Here is a 1,634-nt window from a genome sequence, read left to right on the forward strand (position 1 = left end):
ACCCACTGTAGAGTGAGGGGGAACACAGTGGTGTGGTTGTTGCGGGGAGTCTTCTCCATGTAAATATCCTCTTCTTCCTCATCTGAGAAATACAGATCATCCTCAGCCATCTGAAGTCCATCAACCTGTGATAACAGAAACAACAACCAATGTAGTTATCTACTCAGGACATAGTGATACATAAACATATTCTATATCATCAAACTTAGTGAAAAACATCTCAACACTTTGCAGAAATATCGAATTTTTGTGGGATATCCATTGAACTGCCTGCCCTTACAATATTACATGGACGTCCTGAACCGATGATATGTGAGTAAAAAGTCATTTCAGCACCAAGGACAGGTTCAAGGAGCACAACTGCTCGTTAGTTTTTCATGCTAAAAGGCACTCTCGTGATGGAAATATGTTACGATGATAGACTTTTGACAACACAAAGATATCACCTTAACGGGCCTATTTATTTTCTGCACAGGACAACCTGACCTTTTCCGGCAGAAAAATCCTGTATTGCATGAACTATCATTCTAGTTTCAGACATTTTATCCCAATCTTTTCAGTCCTGGCATAGCCTGGACGTCAGACTAGGTGCCGGAAGTGATCTAGACAACTCAGTCGGTAACTGGGTGGGCCGGGGCTCATGGCAGACGCTCATTACGCCCGCTGTATATCGTCACTAAAAACCCATACTGGCATACAGCCGTTACATTTAAGCACTCATATCTTCTGTACTTAAGAATTGTTTCCTGTCGACCGTATAGGTTATAACCAACATTCACGACCACTGTACAAGGAGGTTGTGGTCTCTGCCATCATGTTGCGAGACGATATAAGTTACATGTACTGCAACTCAGTAGTGCAAGTGTTGAGCCCGCGTGTCTTCGCATCTCCGCACGGGCAAAATGTCCAAAATGCCCCCACTAACCATCAACAGACATTGTACAATGTTAAACCCACCAATAGACGGTGTTCTTGGACTTGATTTCTCTCCATAATCTTATTTTCCAAAGCCAAGTTCACGAGCGTAACATTCGCCATGCTTGTGGTCACGACTTTCGAACAGCTCTGGTCTGAAGTAAACAAAAGCTGTGGTCATGGCAACCAGAAGCAACCAATAGGAGACGAGATTAATTGTACCGATTCAACCAATCCGCTGCTGCGATATACTTGACCAATCAGTACTCTTTTGATATGATTTTTCGACTGTTCCATTTGGAAAATAGGAAGGAGGTGTGAGATTTTTTTTTTCGTTCATTTATTTTTCATCCAGTTTGTTAAGTTTAACTGTTCAAGGAGGTTATAGTAAAAAAAATGATCGAATTAATGTTGATCTGCTGAATAACTAGTGCCTGTGATATGTCGGACCCTCGCTGGAAAAAAAATCAAGGCGGTCTCTCTTTACCCCTTTCGTATGAAATTTATTGGTCTATTACAAAGTTACTCAAAGTAACTTCATCGAAGTTGCAAATGAATAGATGAGTATCATATTTATCATTTCGTGCACGTTATTTACAACTGTTGCATCAAAGGCATTGTTTATAGGTCTTTGCTAACAAAGAATGACGTAGTAGTTTTGGGTTCACTTCAGGTCAACATTGTTTACAACTGACAAAGAAATGCCTGACAGACTTGTC

At 40.9% G+C, this 1,634-nt stretch overlaps 1 protein-coding gene across 1 annotated transcript in view; it reads right to left on the reverse strand.

Annotated features, from left to right (window-relative positions):
* LOC109463310 overlaps nt 1–1,064 on the reverse strand; it is a 5,382-nt gene extending 4,318 nt beyond the window's left edge. The window contains exons 1-2 of the mRNA XM_019760066.1: nt 958–1,064; nt 31–125 (exon numbers count right to left, since the gene is read on the reverse strand). Of these exons, the coding sequence (XP_019615625.1) occupies nt 31–125; nt 958–1,038 (176 nt within the window). The 5' untranslated portion in view covers nt 1,039–1,064. The remainder of the gene's footprint in view (nt 1–30; nt 126–957) is intronic.
* Nucleotides 1,065–1,634: the final 570 nt, after the last annotated feature.

Source organism: Branchiostoma belcheri, unplaced genomic scaffold (genome assembly GCF_001625305.1).
Source record: "Branchiostoma belcheri isolate BF01 breed outbred unplaced genomic scaffold, Haploidv18h27 scaffold124, whole genome shotgun sequence".
Taxonomy (NCBI): domain Eukaryota; kingdom Metazoa; phylum Chordata; class Leptocardii; order Amphioxiformes; family Branchiostomatidae; genus Branchiostoma; species Branchiostoma belcheri.